Genomic DNA, 20,700 nt, shown 5'->3' with positions numbered 1-20,700 from the left:
ACAAACTTCAGTATAGGAAAAGATGGCGAGCTAATATACATGAATAGAATGTTTGTGCCAGTGGGGAATGGACTGCGAAAAGAGCTACTTAAGGAAGCTCACCTATGACCTTTTTCATTTCATCCTGGAAGTGTCAAAATGTATAGAGATTTGAAGGGATTTTATTGGTGGCCTGGCATGAAAAGAGAAATTGCAGAGTATGTTTCAACTTGTTTAACTTGCCAGAGAGTTAAGTTTGAACATCAAGTTCCTTTAGGTAAATTGTATCCCTAGGAAATCCTAAAATGGAAATGGGATAAGCTCGAAACCTACTCTTGTATTCTCGAGTCCGCAACATATGCAAGATCTTGGAACCTACTATTTTTTTCTTGAGTTTGCAACATATGCAGAAGCTCAAAACCTAGGCAAAACTCATAACCTCGTATACAAGACTTTTACTACTTTCATCAAGCTTTAACCTCACATATACCATTTTGCAACAATCCGTTTCAATTTGATTTAGTTATCAGTTAGGTACTAATTTGTAGCCAATTCAAATTATTAATAAACATTAATGAACATATAGATAAAACTCAATATTAAATTAAACAATTTAAACTGTATGAACTTACCTAACAAAACAGTAACGCTTTAAATACCAAGGACTATTCGATAGTTTTCCCTTTTCGCCTAAGTCAACAACTTGATCTATATAATAGTTAAGATTCAACATATCAATACCAATCTCAATACTGACCTTCAAATTCATGCTTATAATCTTTTAATTTCATTTTATACAATTTTTCTTGAAATTTTACATTTTATTCAATTTAGTCCCTAAAATCGAAAAAATATAACTTTCACAATTGAGTTTAGTTTTTCATTCCAATTTCAATTATGTCCTTCTATAGCCCTCAAAAATCCAATTTTACAGAAATTTAATGTCACTTTTGACATATTCACAATTTAGTCTCTAAATGCAAAATTAACAAAATTTACTTTATCAAATAGTCCTTAAACATTTCATAACTTCCAAATCTACCATTTTCTATAAAAAAATCTAAAATTCATCAATGGTAACTTTTAAAACATTTAGCAATTTTGAAAGCGGAGATACGAGTTAGCTGGACCTAGTTGTAACGATCTCAAAAATATAAAATTTACTAAAAACGGGTAAATAAATCACTTACATGCATGTATTTTTGTTTGGAAGAACCTCTAGCTCTTTCAATGGAATTTTTCGCTTCAACTTTCAGTGCTATGAACTAATGAAGATGATGTCTTCTTTTAGTTTTATTATCTTTAACTTATTTTATTATTAAATTAATATTATATTAAACTAGTTTTCACCTATTTACATGTACAATAGTCCACTCTTCTAAAAAGTTCTAATTAGCTTTTAAATCCATAAAAAAACTTTAATTATATATATTTTTTGATAATAATCAATATTAATGAAAGTTTACATCTTTACAATTCAGTTCTTTTTCCTTAATTAACTCAAATATCAAAATTTTCAGACCAAACTTCAATCCACTATAAAATAGCTCCTATTTATGAACTCAATTTATGAAAATGAGGTCTCGATACCTCATTTTTCAAAACCACTTAACTTTAGGATCGAACCACTTGTACTTAACTAATTATCCAATTAACAAAAATTATCAGATTAAAAATCAATAAAACACTAAAATAAACTCGTAAATATTATTAGACAATATTTACAGATTCAATCATAAGAATTGTGGTCCTGAAACCACTATTTTTGACACCACTAAAAAATGAGTCGTTACAGTAATCCTGACTAAATTCAATTATCTGAACCCTTTTCTGATTATATTTTAACCTTACGAACATGTGTTTAACATATTTTCGGTGTACAACTTAAAACTGAACGAAACTTTTGAGTAAAAATTCATTTTGACTCATTTAGATGCAGAACAGGGCCCAAAGTATTGATAATAGCACTAATGTATCGATACCTGGGCTTAAGTATCAATACCTCTGTGCTGTATCGATACTTTTTGAGCTTCGAAGTTGAAAAATTCAAGAAATATCGGTACTTCCTTCAGAATATTGATACTTCATTCAGAATATTGATACTTTGAGCTTGATATCAATACCAAAATGTCATTCAATGCTTTATTTTATGTCAGGGTTAATTTAACACCTTAGTCTTTATTTTTCACCCATTTTTAACCAATGTTTACTTGTCAACTTTAACCATATCAATCCATATATCAAATTATCTTTAAACATCCTTTATTCCTAATTTCATGTACCAATTCATAAGCATATAATTATCTCATATAATTTTAAGCAAATATCAAGTTTTACAATTAAGTCCATTTTTTTTAGTCTTAAAACATATCAACTTTATTATCAAAAGTCATTACCCTATCACTTATTGCTTAAACATATGATGTTTTGTAATGAACCTTATGAATATGCCACTAATTCCAAATTTATAAATTTAACACAATTATCAACATTTTACAAATGAGTCCTTTAAAGGACTTGCTCTAAAAAATAGTTTATCCTCTCTACATGACATTATTATTATTATTATTATTATTATTTATTATTATTATTATTATTATTATTAGCATTTACCAATTAATTTGTCAATTAGGGCCTCCTTAATTCATTTCATATCAGCCACTTAGTATTTCAATAAAACATTTGCACTTCCTTTATGTATTAGCAAAATCATCCTTTGTAACAATTTTCAGTATTATAAATCTTCAATTATTTTCCTTCTTCTCTCCAATCAACATCCTTAATATTTATATATATATATATATATATAAATCTTTGACTCTTAACATATTAGGCTTATGTGTGATATTATTTAAGGATGATCTAATCATACACAAATACTCTTATCAAGATAGTCCATTTGAGTGGTAGTCACTAAAATATTTATATCTCGACAGGATTCGAAATTAAGATCTGCCTTTTGTTCTTGAAACTAGGCTCGATAAAATTTTTACTTAAGCCAATTAATACAGTTTATTCTTCAAAATTCCTACTAGTTATACTAGTGGTGGATGGCAAGTTGATGAAGCATGGATAATTTTCTTCATGCTTCCATAAAAAATTCTCTTAATTAATTAATATTAAAATATTATAAAAAATTTATTAGTCATGATTTCAATCCAATTGTCATAATTTCTTCTTACTTTTCAATTTAATCTAATGGCCCACATTTGTCCATAACAAAAGATATTTCCCATAATTATCTTATTTAAGAAATGACTATTTTACCCTTATACTTTCTTTACAATTCTATTCTTTTTATGACATTTTTCTTGGTAAAATTTACAATTCAATCCTTCTTATTTCTTCATTTGTTCAATTTGGTCCTTCTAGACCCTTTCACCCTTAAGATAGTTGCACTATTGGCCCTTCAATTTTTTTATATTTATACTTTAACCCCTCATATTTTAAATATTTATGCTTGAACCATAAAAAAATTTATATTTTTATGATTTAGTCCCTGATTCAAATTAATATTTCACAACCTACTTCTTGTTTCATTTTTCTCTAACATCCCTTATCCTTTACTTTATTTATATCTCATTTCAGTAAAAAACCTATCTCATATTATTTTTAACCAAATGAGTTTTAGGAATGTTACACAACTTACATATTTTGGTACCCAAAAGTAGCAATGTTAAATTTTTTAGTGTTTAGTTTAGGTTTTATGATTGGTTTACTGAAAGTTAATTGCTAATATTAGAATAAAATTAGTGTTAATTGTGAACTTGTTTAATTTTGTATTTCATGTGTTAATTTCAATTTGATAGATGTGATTTAATTCGAGTTTTAGAACTGATATGTTGAAAATTAAATGGCATTATTATTAGCTAATTATTAATTTTCATTAAATCAACTTTAAAATTCGAATTAAACGCTAAAAAATTAACATTGTTAATATTTAGATACCAAAATATTTAACTTTTATTAAATACCGGAACCGCGTTACATCAAAACATAGTAAATGTACCATATTAAAAAAGGTGTCAAATTGAAGTAACAAAAAGTATTTTAAAAAAACAAAAGTTCAACTTCCAACAGCGCCCAACCGTGTGATGAAACCAATTTGAAAAGCAAAGATTTCCCTCTCATTCTTCAGTCCATCTTTTCCTGGGGAAAAAGAAGATATGGTTATCATCCCGACAGATTTGAACAATTCCTCCTACGCTAACGACCCTCTCTGCCCGTGGCTACTGTATTCTTCTCTCTCTTGTTTTCTTACAATTTAAGTTTCTATAAATTCTTTGCTATAAATATTTTTCACTAACTTGTTGCAAATCCAGGTCTATAAAAAAGGAATTGGACGACTGGTACTCAGGGAACCGCTCTGGTGGAGATCTCGACAATCTTTTATCAGATTGTATCTCCACTTTCAAGAACAATGCCCAATACAGAAACGACCTTAGATTTCTTAAGATTTGGTTCCTTTATGTAATTATATCTGCTTACTCTTGCGGTTTAGTTTTGGTTTTCGAATTTTCAAGATGCTAGTTGTTACGATTGGTTGAGGTTGATAGCCAATTATTTAATGGTTTGATTTGGTTTTTCGCGTTTTGTATAATTTTATATAGTTCGAGCTTATATGCTTTTACATAGAGAGAGTGAATTAGAAAATTTCTCAACGTGCACGTTTATGGTGTGTGTTTTTGAGCGTTCAGATAACTTCATTGAGTTCTTTTCCCAGCATTGCTTGAATTTTAACGTAGATTTAAGAATTTTTTTTTACTTACTACAAGTAATGCTTCGATTATGTTCGTCGATTTGGTACCTTTGATGCATAAGCTTATGGGGCTCTAGATATTGCATTAACTCAATTTTTTTTGTGTGTGTTTTTCTTTTTCAGTTAGAAGGAAGTAAAGATTACGAAAATATTTTTAGAGAAATGGAGGAGAATGAGATATGTATTGGACATTCTCTACTTTATGAGTGGTACGCATATTTTCTTGAAGCCAAAGGGAAGTGGAAGGAAGCACACATCATTTATCATATAGGCATTTCAAGGTTTTGTATTTTTTTCCTCTTTATGTGAATTATAATAGCCCTTTTTTTTTGGGATTGATGTTTTGATTATTGATACTTCTATTATGTTTGGAGAATAGAAAAGCTGAGCCAATTGAGAAGCTAAAGTGGGCACAATCCTTATTTGTCAAAAGAATGTCTGAAAGGCTTAATACTTTCTCACTTGGGAAGGTAATTAAAGCTTAACCTTGAATGTTACCATCACATTTATGACAGCAGATGCATGTGTACATGTACAGAGGTGCAGAATTTGACTTTCTTTTATAATTTATACACTTCAAATTGTTGATAAGAGTTCACTATGCATCACCTTGTATGATTTTCTGGAAATATCAGGCTAATGCAAAATAATTTCCTCTTATATATGATAATTTTGAAGTTTTTCCTCATAAGATGAAGTTTGAAGTTATGCAGTTATTTTTTTTGAGATTTCATGGATCAATAGGCGTTCAGTCTTTTGCATCTTTTCTAAATGACTGCCTAAGGTTTCAACAACAGCCTTTTCCCTTTAACCCTTTTTACAGATGCCTAATGGGGAATCATTGATAAACATTTCACTAATAAAAGAGTCTTACATTACATCACAAAGTGTTCTTCGTTTGAATTTAGAATTAAAAAGCCTGCGTGGGTAAACCCTTGTTTTCTTTCCATTTCTTTTTTCCTTGAGTTTGTTGACATACACGTGCTGCAGGTTGCCGGAGGTGAACAAGTTGAGGTTGGCATGAAACTTATTAATCCATGGTCTGCCTTCATCGTTGAAGAGCTTTTAAAGAAGATACATCCACGAATCACAAAATATGATGTGAGAGTTTGCTTAGATTTGTTGCATGTTTCTTCACTTTTTAGTCTTATTCCTGGTTAGTCTTATTCTAGCCTTTTTGACATTTATTTCAGGGATACCACCTGAGTAAGAAAGCTTACTCTGGAAAAGTGGCCTTATCTTCTTTGAAGAAATCATCAAGGAATAAAATTATTGAGATAGGTAATTACTGTGATGCTGAAATATGATTCTAGCTTGATGCTTTGAACTGTGTCGTGTGAAAATTTTCTAACCATAATTGTCAAACCAGATCTATGTGAATAATTAGTGAGATTAAAGGTGAGAAAAAGGTTCACAGTAAACTATGAGATCAAAATTTGCTGCCAACACTGATTTATGGTTTTGCTTAACACCGTGACTATATTTACAAGCAACTTCCTTCACCTTCTCTTGGTTATCTTAGCTTCATATCATTACCTATTTTGTCATATTCCTTAGTCTTTTGCTTACCCCTTCTAAAAATTGATGCAAATTGTGAAATATAGAAGAGAATCTGTATCATAGTGACGAAGCAAGCCTTTTTTAGTTTTGGAAAATTAATATATCTCTTGGATTCTTTTTTCCTCTGCATGTGTTATTCTTTTATCTATATTTTCAAAAGGCGGAAAGAAGTATCAGATCAAGGGGTGTGCTGGTCAGGGTGGCTTTGCTCAAGTATTTAAAGCGTATGTCGATAGCAATCCTGATGATGCTGTTGCATTAAAGGTCAATTTCACCTTTGATAAAGATCACAGTTTCACATTTTGGACTCTGTTCTAACATTACAAAACTCTTCTTGCAGATACAAAGGCCTGCTTTCCCTTGGGAATTCTACATGTACCGTCAACTTGATGAACGTATCTCAGGCAAACAGGTCCAACAATTCTAGTTGCTTATGATTATACATCATTATCAGTGTATTCTGGCCTGATGAGCTTTTCTTGTTTTTCTAATTTCATTGTATCAGAGATCAAGCTTTGGTTTTGCTCATAAAGTTCATATATATTCTGATTGTAGCATACTCATATGCGACTATCTAGCTCATGGGACACTTCAGGTAGGTTTATGTCCTGCTACAGCTCCAGCCAAGCCAAAGGAGGCTTCTCTAACATTTGCCATTGTGTTGTACAGGATGCCATTAATTCTTATGTAGTTACTGGCAAATTCATGGAAGAGGTATTGTGCATTTATTACACTACAGAGATGCTTTACATGTTGGAAACTCTGCATAGTGTTGGCATCATTCATGGTGATTTCAAGCCTGATAATCTTCTCATTCGCTATTCTAAGTAAGTGTTTCCTTTTCATTACTATAGGTCATGACTGAATGTTTTGTGCAGCCTACTTGTAACTGTATCTTGGTTTTTGATGTATTCTGTAAAATCAGTAAATACAATAATGACGTTTATAAAAGGAAAACTAATGACCTTAATGACAATGTATGAACTGTTATTTTCTAGTCTGAGTTTTAAGTCTACCACAGTAAACACTGCATTCCTGATGGTTAAAAGTTAATGACATTGCACTTGATGTTATTAAGAAGCCTTAAATGGGAGTAGCCTGGATATTTACATGTAAGCGGACCAGCGCACTAATGTATAAGCCATTTGTAACTGTTCATAAAAGTCATGGAGATATTTATGCTGTACCTCTGCTGTTCACCTTTCAAATATATATATTTTTCAGAAAGGCAAAACATTTTGAGTACTTATTTTCTAAAGTCCAAAGTTGGCTTCAAAGTTATTGTTAACATTATTTTATTTTCTAAAGTCCAAAATTGGCTTCAAAGTGATTGTTAACATTATTTAGTTACAAAATGGAATTCATTTGAGCATTTTTATTTACTTATTTAAGTTAATTTTGGGGTTTGACATGTATTACATGGATTTCTAACATTTTCCAGGGATGACCTCTCAGAAGAAGGGTTTAAAGATCGAACTGGCTCTTGGCTTGATCAGGTTTACTGTGTGAATATAAACTATGGAATTTTATAGTTAGCACTGGACAATTAGGCCTTGTTCTTAAAAGTTCTATTTGGCAGGGTCTTTACCTTGTCGATTGGGGGAGGGGGATTGATCTGCAACTTTTTCCCAAGAACACAGAATTTACTGGTGATTGTCGAACTTCTGGGTTTTGTTGTATTGAAATGCAAGAGAAAAAACCATGGACCTTCCAGGCAAGTCTCTGTTTCATGAACGATTGCAAATTGGTGTCTTTAATTTCCCCAGAATGATTACCTTGACCTTGCTGTGTAATTTGTCAACAGACAGACACATATGGCCTATGTGTTGCTGTCCATATGATGCTGCATAATACTTACATGGAAGTTGAAAGAAAAGCCTCAGATGGTGGCTACATTTATCTACCAAAATCATCTTTTAAACGGTATTGTTCTTTCATCACTGCATATTCATTGTAGTTTAGTTCTGGCGCGGATTTCGTAATTAATTTCTTTTGACCCATTGGCAACGGTACTTAGAAATTCACAAATAAATCAAGAGCTGTATTTCCTTTTTATTCTTTTACTTGGTGGTGCCGTCTCTGAACTTTCATTATAATTTTGCACAATTGCTTTCAGATATTGGAATGTTGAGCTATGGAAGGCCCTGTTTACAAAGCTGCTTAATGTTAAGCCAGGCAACAATGACATAGAGTTGTTGCGTAGCTTGAGGAAGTCATTCCTAGACTACATGCATGACAATCCCCTTCTTATAAAGAAATTAAAAGGGTTGCTAGTGAAACAACGGGGTACCCTGTGCTCTGCTTAGTGCACCTCTTATCATCATTTTTCGTGCACAAATTTCGCAACAATAGTTGCAACCCAGAACTGTTTTAAATTGTGAAATCTCTTGATTTCACTATATAATCTATGTACAGAGCATAAAATCCAACTTAGTTTAGTGTTGTATTACCGTAATTTACTAGTATACTAGAATTTACTGTCTGGTGGATATAGTTGATAGCAAAACTCTTCTTTCCAGGGAAACCTTACAAGAGAATTGATTTCCTGATACGTATTGCAAGCTATCCAGCGGAAATTTCTGACAATGAACTGCTACTAAACTCCTTATGCTAATTAATATTATAGTTTTGGTAGTTATTCATGCCCATGCAGATATAAAGACATGCCAAATAATGTCTTCTTCTTTTTTTGTAATTAATATTGATATTATTTTTTCTATAATTCATGTGCTTATGCTCGTCCTATCTAATTAATATTAACATTTTTATAAATATTATTACAAAAATAAAGAACATAAAATAATTTAAAATTTCTAAGTTTCCAATATATAATTATTTTTATTTGAATATTTTTGAAACTTTGGAAATTTTAATTGCTATATGATTTTTTTATATTCTTTTGAAAATTTTCATTTCTTTTCTAGATTAATTTTTGGGTTTTAAACGCTATTTTTATATGTTTTTGATGATTTTTATTAAAATTTAGAAGTGATATCATACCGTTAACAAAAAATAATTATAAAAAAAAACTTTTCTTTTATAGAATTTTTTCGTACATTTTTTTCAAAAAGTGGAAAACTCTAATTTTTTTTTGAAATTGTGTAATTTAATGTTTTTAAGAATTTTTAATAATATATATATATACACGAGCATTTTACAGTTTTTAATGAATTTTTTGGGAGAAGTTTTCTAAACGTTTTGGATTCTTGGTGAATATTTTGAATATTTGTAATTTTTTCAAAATTTTAGAAGTTCTTTTTTTGAATTTCTAAATAAGATTTTAATGTTTTTTTAAAAATGTTTTCTATTTGCTTTCTTTTGAGTTTTTTTTTAATTTTGGATATTTTATTGAAGCTTTTAATATTGGTTAAATGAGTTCTAGAATTATTTTAGATTTTAACTCACATTACATATGAAAAAATAAACAATTATATTTCGACATCCCTTTAGAGGTTATTCACGTAAGGATCAAACATTTTAAAACGATCATAGTGTAGTGTCTTTTCTACGAGTTCATCCATTGTCCCTTTCTTAAAACTTTCCCAATAGTGTCTCTTATGCTAAGGCAAATCTTTGGTGGCATGTCTTGTATCATCGTGATTTAGGTGTTTTTTTTGTAGATTCCTTTAGAGTTGAATCATTCAAGCGATGAAGTTCCTAATATTCTTTTGTTTCTACTAAAGATTTTTTCTTGCCGGTCGTTTAGAGGAATATAGTGGTGAAAGAGAGTAAGCAGGTGCCAAATCCACAAAAAGATATTTTATGCCTAAACAGAATATAAATTCACAATATATAGGGAATAAGGTCAATCTCAGGAGAATTGATCAATCCGAATTTGTAATTTGTTATAATTAAGACGTTTTGCAGGTGATTTTTAAACAAATCAAAATTAAATATGAATTAACCAATAATACGAAAGCTCTAGCTTTAGGCGCGATTTTGACTTTGATTTCAAACTGATCTTGAATAACGGATTTTCTCTTCCAAACAATAAGTCAGTTATAGTGATCAAGGAGCAACGTCAAACTAGTGGTGAAGCCAAGGGGTTGGTAGGTGCCCTAACCTCCCTGAAATGAAAATTTTTTCATTTAGGTCCTTTATAATTTATAAAATTTTAAATTAATAATGGTAAAATTGCACTTTTCCCCTAAAAATGATAAAAAAATTTATTTAATCTTTTAAAAATTATAAATATATAAGCTATAAAAATGGTGAAATTACATTTTTACTATCATAAAAATATACAATTTAATTTCGCCCTCCAAAAAATTTTCTAGCTTCACCTCTGGGTCAAACTACCAACCCTTATGCATGTAAATTAATTGCGGGAACAACTCGTCAGTTTACCCTTACCGACTAAATAACCTTGAAAGTAGCTTCCACAATTTAATTCTTGGCATCCTTGTAATATAGAAGAACTCGACTCAAATCAACATTCTCAACTGTGCGAGTGATTCAAACTTGATTGTTAACTCCTTTGACGAACCCAACTACTCACTCAATTGATCATGTCAATTTGTTATTTAGTGGAAGATTCAATGGAACAAATACAACAATTACAGATTGTTTTGAATCACCAACAACATGTCGCCCAACATTGAATCGAGGGACACCCTTTTTAATTTTAAAAGCTAAAATGACAAGTTGACCTCCTAAACTGAAAAATTAACAAATGCCAAAGTATAAAGTGCAAGTGTGATTCCAAATCTCACGATTTTAACATTGAATTAATTATCAACCTAAAGCTAGAATAATGGTATAGACAATCATGAAAAAATAATCATTAAAAGAAAATTTTTATTGAAAAAAATAGAATTAAAAAACAACCATGGTGGCTCCATGTGTGTAACACCCCAAACCCGGCCTAGATGTTATGGCCGAATCTGGCGATATCACATGATAGTGTGTTCGAAAACTAAATTATTACAATAAAATCATTTCCATATTATTACCTATATTTATTTCTTATTAGTTCTAAAGGAAATCGTTTTACTTATTCAAAACATTTGCTTTAAAACGTTTCTCATTGCAAAAGCTTTTAAAACAAAACAATTTAAGTAATCATGAGTTTAGAAAATACTTTAGCTTTTAAAAATCGAACTTTCTAAGACTAGCCCTTATAAAAAAAAACCAAATTTAAGCAAAAGTCCCAAGAGTCCTCAAATTACATCCCAATAATAATAAAACCATAAAACATAAATTAGAAAAACGTAAAGTCTAGAAACTGTGGTCACCGTCGAGTCCTCTGCCGCATCGATCCGTCTAGCTCTAGGGATTACCTGTGCACATTAAACAGAGAGGGGTGACTTTACGTAAACTCGGTGTGTAATCCCATAGAAAACAAACAATAGTAGACACAGTGCACAGTCAAATATAGTTTTGGGCCTAAGCCCCTTCAGTATCAGTAACGGTTTGGGCCTTAGCCCATCTTAGTACAGTATCAAATATGCAATAGGGTCTTAGCCCATCACAGTATCAGTATGCATTAGGGCCTTAGCCCATCACAGTATTAGTAGCAGTCATGCAGTATTCAGTAAAAAAAGCCTACCCAACCAGCCTTTATACACCATCTCCGTCCAACCCTACACTCTATGTGGGGATTAAATCAACCCACCTATCCCTACACTCTAGGTAGTACCGAATGCAGCACAAAACAGTAATTTGCAGCTGAGCTGCTAGTATATTAGGCTTAAGAGCCTTTCAGTACACTTCTTCCAAATATAATCAACCCAACCCCATGCAATGCAACATACAAATCAAGACATGCTATATTATGATATCAGTACATATAACTAGTTCAGTATACATCCATACTATCATCATGCTCAATATATATAAATCAAACAGTCAGTTCACACAATTAAGGGTCTAAGTGATGCTTACCAACCTTATAGTAGGTTCACAGTCGACTTGGGCGACCCATGAAACTTTAGCAATCAATTTAGTAAAAATGGGCTCACACGCCTATGTGGGCCCACACGTCTGTATGGCCCGTACGACCCAATTTGGCTTTGGTCGTCACACGGTCGTGTCTTACGCGCACGGCCTAGCCTCATAGATTGGACGACTGTGTGGTCACACACGGCCTACCACACAGGCAACCACATGCCCGTGAGGCGTCGATAGTGGGGTTTTTGTCTTTCACCAAAACCCCTTTTTTCTACATTTCGGGCACACACCTGTATCGTTTTTGACGTAAAAGCAACTCCAAGCAATCCTCAACCTAAAATTGATCAATATTTCACTCCATTAATCACTTAAACAATGGAATTGAACTAAACCCAGAATAGGGTATTTATCTATCGAACGAAAAACCATTACCTTAGATCGAACAACGAAGTTTCTTCACCATCACGGCACTGATCGAATAACTTCAGCCCTTTAACCTTTTCTGACACAAAACGAATCCCATTAACCACTATCCATAACCCTAAACAAAAAATGATACTTATCACACTTACCGATAACGCACAAAAAAGTGCCGAAGAATGAGACGCGAAACAACGATAGTAGGGAAAACAAAACAAAAATGAAAACAACAGTAAGAATGATGAAAGAATTTGGCAGAGAACAAAGAAGAAGAGAAAGAAAGAAATAAAAAAAGAAAGAAAGAAAGAAAGAAGAAGAAGAAGAAGAAGAAGAAGAAGAAGAAGAAGAAGAAGTGGAGGAAAAGATGATCGATTTTTTTTCTACAGAGAGAATTTTTTGGGAAACTGTTTTACTCAAATCCCACTACCTACCCTATCTCAATCCCTTAATTTTCTCCAGTTCAGTACAACTCTGGCCAAATTTTAAGCAAAAATAATACTCCTTGCTATCGCAGAGAATCAAACACAAGCCCTCCAACATACCAACACTCCAGTTAACCACTAGACCAGCTAGCCCATTCTGATATGGTTTTGCAAACAATTAAATAAAAGCTTACTGAACAAAAGTGAGGCTTAACTTAGAAAAATTTTAAAATTTTCCAAAGGTATGGCTTGAACTTGGGACCTCTTACATACCCCAAAACACTTTGCCAATATATTCGTGTTACACATTCAAAAAAACGAACATAAAAATTTTAGAGCGTTACAATTCTACCCCCTAAAAGAAAATTTCGCCTTCGAAATTTACCTGATCAGAATAGATGAGAATATTGCTAATGTATAGAATCTTCAGGTTCCCACGTGGCCTCCTCAGTGCTATGATTCCTCCACAAGACCTTTACTAGTGGAATGGAGTTCTTTCTAAGAACCTTAACACCGTGATCCAGAATCTGAACCGACTCAACCTCAAAGTCAAGTCTAGCCTAACCTCGATCTCCTCAACAAGGACAATATGAGTAGGATCAGAGCGGTAGCGCCTCAACATCGAGACATAAAATACATCATGAATGTGGCCCAGCTCTGGAGGTACCTCCAACTGATAAGCGACTGGTCCTACTCGCTTCAGAATTCGGTAAGACCCAATAAACCTAGGGCTTAACTTGCCCTTACGACCGAATTTCAGAACCTTCTTCTATAGTGAGACCTTGAGAAATATGAAGTCCCCCACAGAATACTCAATCTCGTGTCTCTTCAGATCCTCATAAGATTTCTGTCTATCAGATGCCACTTTCAGCCGATCCTGAATCGATCTGACATTCTCATCGGTCTCAGAAAGTAACTCAGGGCCCAGAACACGTCGTTCACCTAACTCAGTCCAACATAGGAGAGTGCGACACTTACTACCATACAGAGCCTTGTAAGGTGCCATCTGAATGCTATATTGGAAACTATTATTGTAAGCAAAAGAGAATCCTCCCAACTACCTCGAAAATCAATAACACAGCTCCTCAACATATCCTCTAGTATCTGAATCACCCTCTCAGACTGACCATCGGTCTGAGGATGGAATGCAATACTGAAGTCCAACCTTGAACCTAGAGCCTCATGCAATTTTCTCTAAAACTGAGACGTGAAACGAGGATCCCTATCAGAGATGATCAAAATCGATACCCATGCAGTCTCACTATCTCCGAAATATAAAGCTTCACCAGCTTCTACAGAGAATAATTAGTACGAACCGATATAAAGTGAGTGGACTTGGTTAATCGATCCATGATGACCCACACTTAATCCTTTTTAGAGGATGTTAGAGGCAATCCAGTAACGAAATCTATAGTTACACGCTCCCACTTCCATGGAGGAATCTTAACTGGCTGCAGCAAACCTAAAGGTAACTGATGCTCAGCCTTAACCTGCTGGCAAGTCAGACATCTAGCTACAAAATTAGTAACCTCTCGTTTCAATCGTGGCTACCAATATAACTCATGGAGGTCTCGATACATCTTATTTCTGCCAGGATGCATAGCATAAGGGCTATTATGCACCTCTCTCAGTATAGACTGTTTGAAATTAGTATCATTCGGAACACAGATTCTTCCACGGAAACAAAGTACCCCATCACTATTCAGTCTAAAATCTGTAGTACTACCACTCTCAATCTGTCAGAACCGAACTAAATGTAACACCCCAAACCCAACCTAGATGTTATGGCCGAATCTGGTGATGTCACATAATAGTGTGTTTAAGAACTAAATTATTACAATAAAATCATTTCCATGTTATTACCTATCTTTATCTCTTATTAGTTCTAAAGGAAATCGTTTTACTTATTTAAAACATTTGCTTTAAAATGTTTCTCGTTTCAGAAGCTTTTAAAACAAAACAGTTTAAGTAATTGTAAGTTTAGAAAATATGTTAGCTTTTGAAAATTGAACTTCCTACGACTAGCAGTTATAATTCCACAAAAAAAACCAAATTTAAGAAAAAGTCCTAAGGAATTGTCCTCAAAATGTTTACCCTTAATCTGCTTAATCCAAGTCAGTTTAACCTGAAGCTCAGTTAATAAGCTACCATCATCAAATAAGTTAAGGCGAGCAAACATCGCCCTCAAATCAGTTATAGTCCTACGGCTTAGTGCATCGGCCACCACGTTGGCCTTGCCTGGATGGTACTCAATGGTGCAGTAGTAGTCCTTAAGCAGCTCAATCCATCTACGTGGCCTAAGATTCAGCTCCTTCTGAGTAAGGAGATACTTGAGGCTCTTGTGATTAGTGTAGATGATATATTTCTCACCATATAGATAATGCCTCTAGATTTTCAGTACAAATACTACGGCGGCCAACTCCAAGTCATGTATCGAATAATACGCCTCATGAGTCTTAAGTTGACGAGACACATATACTACCACCTTACCATCCTGCATCAACACGCATCCTAGACTGACATGTGATGCATCACTATAAACTATGAACTCCTTTCCAAGCTCTGGCTGTATCAAAATTGGAGCCTCAGTCAGTACAATCTTGAGCTTCTCGAAGCTCTCTTGCTGCGCATTAGTCCAATCAAATGGTACACCCTTATATAGCAGCTTAGTTAAGGGTGCTGCAATCAATGAGAATCCTTCCACAAACCACCGATAATAACCCGCCAATCCTAGAAAACTGCGAATCTCAGACATGTCCTTAGGCTGCTTCTACTCCAACACAGCCTCAATCTTTCGAGGATCGACTCGAATCCCCTAAAAAAAACCACATGACCCAGAAATGTCACCTCTTGTAACTAGAACTCACACTTGCTAAACTTAGCATATAGCTACTTTTTCCTCAAAGTTTGAAGAACAACTCTAAGGTGCTTGTCATGCTCATCCATAGTCCTTGAGTAAACCAATATGTCATCAATGAACACCACCACAAACCGGTCCAAATAAGGCTGGAATACTCGGTTCATCAAATCCATGAAAGCTACCGCTGCATTAGTCAATCCAGGTGGCATAACTAGGAACTCGTAATGACCATAGCGAGTCTAAACGCTGTTTTACGTACGCCAGCCTCCTTAACCCTCAGCTGATGATACCCAGATCGAAGGTCAATCTTAGAGAATACTGAAGCTCTTCGAAACTGGTCAAACAGGTCAACTTGTTTAGTTGCCAATAGTTGATACATATCCGCATGGATCTATCATTTTTCTTTACAAACAGTACCGATGCTCCCCACAAAGACACACTAGGGTGAATGAACCCACGATCCAATAACTCCTGAATCTGAGCCTTAAGCTCCAGAAGCTCTTTCGGTGCCATTCGATAGGGGGAGATAGACACCAGAGTTGTACTAGGAAGTAGCTCAATCCCAAACTCCAATTTGTGGTTTGGAGGTAAACCCGGTAGCTCTTCAAGAAAGATGTCTGAAAAATCCTTTACCATTCTGATGTCCTTAATAGAAGAGTCCCCAGAATCAGAAACACTTACGTAGGCCAAGAATGCCTCACAACCCTTACGAACCAGTTTCTCCACCACCAGTGCAGAGATCACATTAGACAAATTATTTCGGTGTTTTCCAATCAAGTCTACCTCATTATCCTCCTCACTCCTCAATACGACCCCTTTAGTCTCACAGTCCAAACTGACACGGTGCTTGACCAACCAGTCCATCCCTAGAATTAAGTCGAACTCTCCAAATGAAAGCTCCATCCGATTAGCCAGAAAGATTGTCCTTTGAACCTCTAAAGGGACATCTCTAAACAATCTGTTAACCCTTATAGATTGCCCCAACAGACTCAGTACGGTAACTTCACTCGTAGTGCTCTCAACCAAAATCCCAAAGTTTTCAGACAAAGTACAGGCTATATAGGAATGAGTGGATCCTATATCTATCAATGCAATATAAAGTACATCATGAATAAGGAACGTACTCGTAATGACGTTTGGCGCATCTTGTCCTCTCGGTGATGTGTAGCGTATACTAGAGTTGGCTACCTAGCCTCAGTCTGTCCAGCACCTTTGCTTGGTGCTCTCTGTCGCCTGACCACGGCCTCTCAGTGGCTACTGTGCTACCCTTTGTGGCTGTACATTACCAGTGCCCTGAGCTTGTATCTAATCAGCCCTCAGTGGAAACTCCCTGATACGGTAATCCAATGATCCACACCTCAGACACACCCCAATCCTTCTCCAACACTCGCTCTAATGACGTCTACCACAATAAAAACATGGTTACTGTCCAGTAGCAGCAACAGGGGCCCTAGCTCTAACCGGCCCATCAGCTCTGGCCTTTTTCTTAGGCCTTTGTACGGAACTCGAGGGCTTTGAATCCCTATTGTTCCTACCTCTCTCTCTATCACGGTTTTGGCATTCAACGCACTTAACCTCCTTAGTGATCTTCGCCTTCTCAACCAGTGAAGAAAAATCAGCTCCTTCTGCGGAGCTATCAAGACTCTCAAATTATCCTTGAGGCCATCCTCGAAGCGGACACATCGCTCATACTCAGTCGCCACCATACCTCATGCATAGCGGCTCAGTCGTAGGAATTCAGCCACATACTCAGCCACAAATCGATCTCCCTGAGTAAGGTTTAGGAAGTCCCTCTAACGGGCATCCACGTAGCTCGCCCCTATAGATTTTCCCTAGATTATCCATGATCCTTTCTGTGGCTTCAATCCATTACTCGTCCACATTAGGGGCGACTCTAGTGACACCCATAAATAACTCAGCTCCATTGGACTGGAGTCATTCCATAACTGACCCTCGGCCCCCAGATCCAGTATTGGGCCCACCGACCCTCTCTAAGATCCTGAACAGAGCCTGGGACAATGCGTCTTCCACAGCCATGCGATCTTGAGACCTAGTCTCAGTAGCGGGCGACACTGGCATCTCACTTGTATCCAAATTTGGCAGGCTGCTCGATGACGAGGACTCAGCTCGAGCCCCTCTACAGCTTATACCTCGGCCTCTAGTACCCCGTCCACGGATACCTCTTGTACTCATATCTAATCGAATTTATCTATATTAAAAGTTCTATGAATCAGTTACAGTTCCAGTGTTTATTAACAAATATTTTATGTAAAATAGTACTAGAAATTCAGAGTTTGTTTTCGTTTGTCGTAGTCTTTAGTAGTTTATTATAGTTTCAGTTTAACTATAGTTTCCAGTATATACTAACTAAAGTATTCACACAGTTTACTACCTGCAGTAGTTTCAAAGTATCATACCATTTTCAATTTAAGCAAAAATCAGTTTCAGAATACTTACAGGATTAGTGCCAGAGACTCGGTGTACCACATACTTAGTAGAAACATTTCAAATCATTTTGAGAATCAATTCTTCAAAAATCAAATTTAAAACCCATAATCCGCAGCTGAGTTTTGCAATCTGACTTTGTTACAACTAAATATAACACCCCAAACCCTGCCTAGATGTTATGGCCGAATCTAGCGATATCACATGATAGTATGTTCGAAAAATAAATTATTACAAAAAAATCATTTCCATGTTATTACCTATCTTTATCTCTTATTAGTTCTAAAGGAAATCATTTTACTTATTTAAAATATTTGCTTTAAAATGTTTCTCATTGCGGAAGCTTTTAAAACAAAACAATTTAAGTAATCATGAGTTTAGAAAATATGTTAGCTTTTGAAAACCGAACTTTCTACGACTAGCAGTTATAATTCCACAAAAAAAACCAAATTTAAGCAAAAGTCCCAAGAGCCCTCAAATTACATGCCAATAATAATAAAACCATAAAATATAAATTAAAAAAATGTAAAGTCCAGAAACCATGGTCACCGTCGAGTCCTCCGCCGCATTGATCTGTCTAGGTCTAGGGATTACCTGTGCACATTAAACAGAGAGGGGTGAGTTTACGTAAACTCAGTATGTAATCCCACAGAAAACAAACAATAGTAGACACAACGCACAGTCAAATACAGTTTTGGGCCTAAGCCCCTTCAGTATCAGTAACAGTTTGGGCCTTAGCCCATCTCAGTACAGTATCAAATATGCAGTAGGGCCTTAGCCCATCACAGTATCAATATGCATTAGGGCCTTAGCCCATCACAGTATCAGTAGCAGTTATGCATTATTCAGTAACAAAGTCCTACTCAATCAGCCTCTACACACCATCTCCGTCCAACCCTACACTTCATGTAGGGATTAAATCAACCCATCATCCCTACACTCTATGTAGTACCAAATGCGGCATAAAACAGTAATTTGCAGCTGAGCTACCAGTATATTAGGCTCAAGAGCTTTTCAGTACACTTCCTCCAAATATAGTCAACCCAACCCCATGCAATGCAACATACAAATCATGACATGCTATCTCATGATATCAGTACATATAACCAGTTCAGTATACAAGTATACTATCATCATGCTCAATATATATAAATCAAACAGTCAGTTTCCACAATTAGAGGTCTAAGTGATGCTCACCGACCTTACAGTAGGTTCACAATCGACTTGGGCGACCTGTGCAACCTTAGCAATCAATTCAGTGAAAATGAGCTCACACGCCCATGTGGACCCACAAGCCCGTGTGGCCCGCACGGCCCAATTTGGCTTTGGCCGTCACACGGTTGTCTTGAGCACACGACCTGGCCTCGTCAATTGCACGACCGTGTGGTCGCACACAGCCTACCACACGGTCAACCACACGCCTATATGATGTCAATAATGGGGTTTTCGGCTTTCATCAAAACCTTGTTTTCTACATTTCAAATACATACATGTATTGTTTCCAATGTAAAAGCAACTCCAAGGAATCCCTAACCTAAAATTGATCAATATTTCACTCTATTAATCACTTAAACAATCAAATTAAACTAAACCCGAAACGGGGTATTCATCTATCGAACGAAAAACTATTACCTTAGATCGAACAACGAAGTCTCTTCACCACCACGGCACTGATTGAATAACTTCAGCCTTTTAACCTTTTCCAAACACAAAATGAATCCCATTAACCACTATCCATAACCCTAAACAAAAAGTGGTATTTACCACAATTACCGATAACGCACGAAAAAGTACCGAAGAACGAGACGCGAAACAATGATAATAGGAAAAAACAAAACAAAAATGAAAACAACAGCAATAATGAGGAGAGAATTTGGCAGATAATGGAAAAAGAAAGAAGAAGAAGAAGAAAACCAAAAAGAAGAAGTGGAGGAGAAGATCAGATTTTTTTGCAGAGAGAATTATTTAGGAAACTGTTTTACTCAAATCCCACTACCTACCCTATCTCAATCCCTTAATTTTCTCTCTCAACTCCCACTACACATACACCACTCAGAATCCCAGTTTAGCACAACCCTGTCCGAACTTTAAGCAAAAATACTACTTCTTGCCATCGTAGAGAATCGAACACAAGCCTTCCAATACACCAACACTCCACTTAACCACTGGACCAGCTAGCCCATTCTGATATGGTTTTGCAAACAATTAAATAAAAGCTTACTGAACAAGAGTGAGGCTTAACTTAGAAAAATTTCAAAATTTTCCAAAGGCATGGCTTGAACTTGGGACCTCCCACATACCCCCGGAACACTTAGCCACTAAAGCAGAGATATATTCGTGTTACACATTCACAAAAATGAACATAA

General features: G+C 35.0%; 1 protein-coding gene across 1 annotated transcript; it reads left to right on the top strand.

Moving 5' to 3' along the window:
• The first annotated feature begins 4,040 nt into the window (after positions 1-4,040).
• Positions 4,041-8,936, top strand: LOC107894134 (mitotic checkpoint serine/threonine-protein kinase BUB1). The gene is made up of 14 exons (XM_041084896.1): positions 4,041-4,213; positions 4,302-4,449; positions 4,862-5,019; positions 5,118-5,208; positions 5,729-5,839; positions 5,932-6,019; positions 6,459-6,562; positions 6,639-6,710; positions 6,804-6,893; positions 6,968-7,125; positions 7,740-7,794; positions 7,878-8,012; positions 8,103-8,221; positions 8,415-8,936. The coding sequence occupies exons 1-14, from the start codon at positions 4,146-4,148 to the stop codon at positions 8,602-8,604; spliced, it is 1,587 nt and encodes a 528-aa protein (XP_040940830.1). The 5' UTR covers positions 4,041-4,145; the 3' UTR covers positions 8,605-8,936.
• The last annotated feature ends 11,764 nt before the right edge of the window (positions 8,937-20,700 follow it).

The sequence above is a fragment of the Gossypium hirsutum genome, chromosome A13, assembly GCF_007990345.1.
Source record: "Gossypium hirsutum isolate 1008001.06 chromosome A13, Gossypium_hirsutum_v2.1, whole genome shotgun sequence".
Taxonomy (NCBI): domain Eukaryota; kingdom Viridiplantae; phylum Streptophyta; class Magnoliopsida; order Malvales; family Malvaceae; genus Gossypium; species Gossypium hirsutum.
This window is presented reverse-complemented; position numbering and strand designations above follow the sequence as displayed.